The 918-nt window shown below is 43.7% G+C and overlaps 1 protein-coding gene across 1 annotated transcript in view; it reads left to right on the forward strand.

Moving 5' to 3' along the window:
* The window catches only part of LOC104999971 (amine oxidase [flavin-containing] A-like), a 1,150-nt gene extending 651 nt beyond the window's left edge, over window positions 1-499 (forward strand). The window contains exon 3 of the mRNA XM_010855606.1: window positions 89-499. Within this exon, the coding sequence (XP_010853908.1) occupies window positions 89-235 (147 nt within the window). The 3' untranslated portion in view covers window positions 236-499. The remainder of the gene's footprint in view (window positions 1-88) is intronic.
* The last annotated feature ends 419 nt before the right edge of the window (window positions 500-918 follow it).

A 918-nucleotide genomic window follows, 5' to 3' on the forward strand; every position in this document is an offset into this window, starting at 1 on the left:
ATCCAGATACTGATTTTACAGATATATTTTACCACTCCTTATTCCTGCAAGAGTTTTTTTTGCTAACGATCTATGTTCATTCATCCAGGATGTTCCAGCTGTAGAGATCACCCCCAGCTTCTGGGAGAGAAACCTGCCTTCCGTATCAGGCCTGCTGAAGATTGTTGGGTTTTCCACATCGATAACTGCCCTGTGGTTTGTGATGTACAGATTCAGGCTGCTAAGCCGATCCTGAAGTTTTGGCTTCATGCTTTTTGCTTATCCTTCCCCGGTATCATCAAAAGCAAATTGCTGACCCATAGAACAGCCGTGCAATCAGATCATCTTTAAGTGAACTGATTTAACCCCTCAGTTTAATCTCAGTGTATGACCTCCTTAATTTCCAGAAGATCAAGCTCCATCTTGTGATTTGTCTGTAGACCAGCTCGTGTTGATTGGTAGAAAAATAACCTGTGATCAATTTCTTAACATCAAGAAGTTAAAGTTGACATGCTCATGAGAAACAGTTTCTGTGTCCTATTTTTCTCCCCTTTAACATAAAATACCTGATGATCACAGGAATGAAGCATTTAACTTTCTCTCTGTAGAGGTTGAGTAGATTAAAGCCCAGCCTGTGACTGTCCTTCGAAGTTCTTAGCAAAGGATAAAGTGTAGGCCCAGAGACTCGAAACTTCCTGGGTGAGCAGCCCCCACTTTGGATAAGGGAAAGCAGTGGAAGTAGAGTTCAGGCCCTCAGACCACAACATCTTGTGGGCTGCTGTCTCAGGGATCTCCTGACCACTTCTAATTCCTGTGAAGTTTCTAGACACTGGTAGCTCAGACCACAAAGAATCTGCCTGCAATGTAGGAGACCCAGGTTTGATCCCTGGGTCAGGAAGATCCCCTTGAGGAGAGCATGGCAATCTACTCTAGTATTCT

Source organism: Bison bison, unplaced genomic scaffold, assembly GCF_000754665.1.
Source record: "Bison bison bison isolate TAMUID 2011002044 unplaced genomic scaffold, Bison_UMD1.0 scf7180017854005, whole genome shotgun sequence".
Taxonomy (NCBI): domain Eukaryota; kingdom Metazoa; phylum Chordata; class Mammalia; order Artiodactyla; family Bovidae; genus Bison; species Bison bison.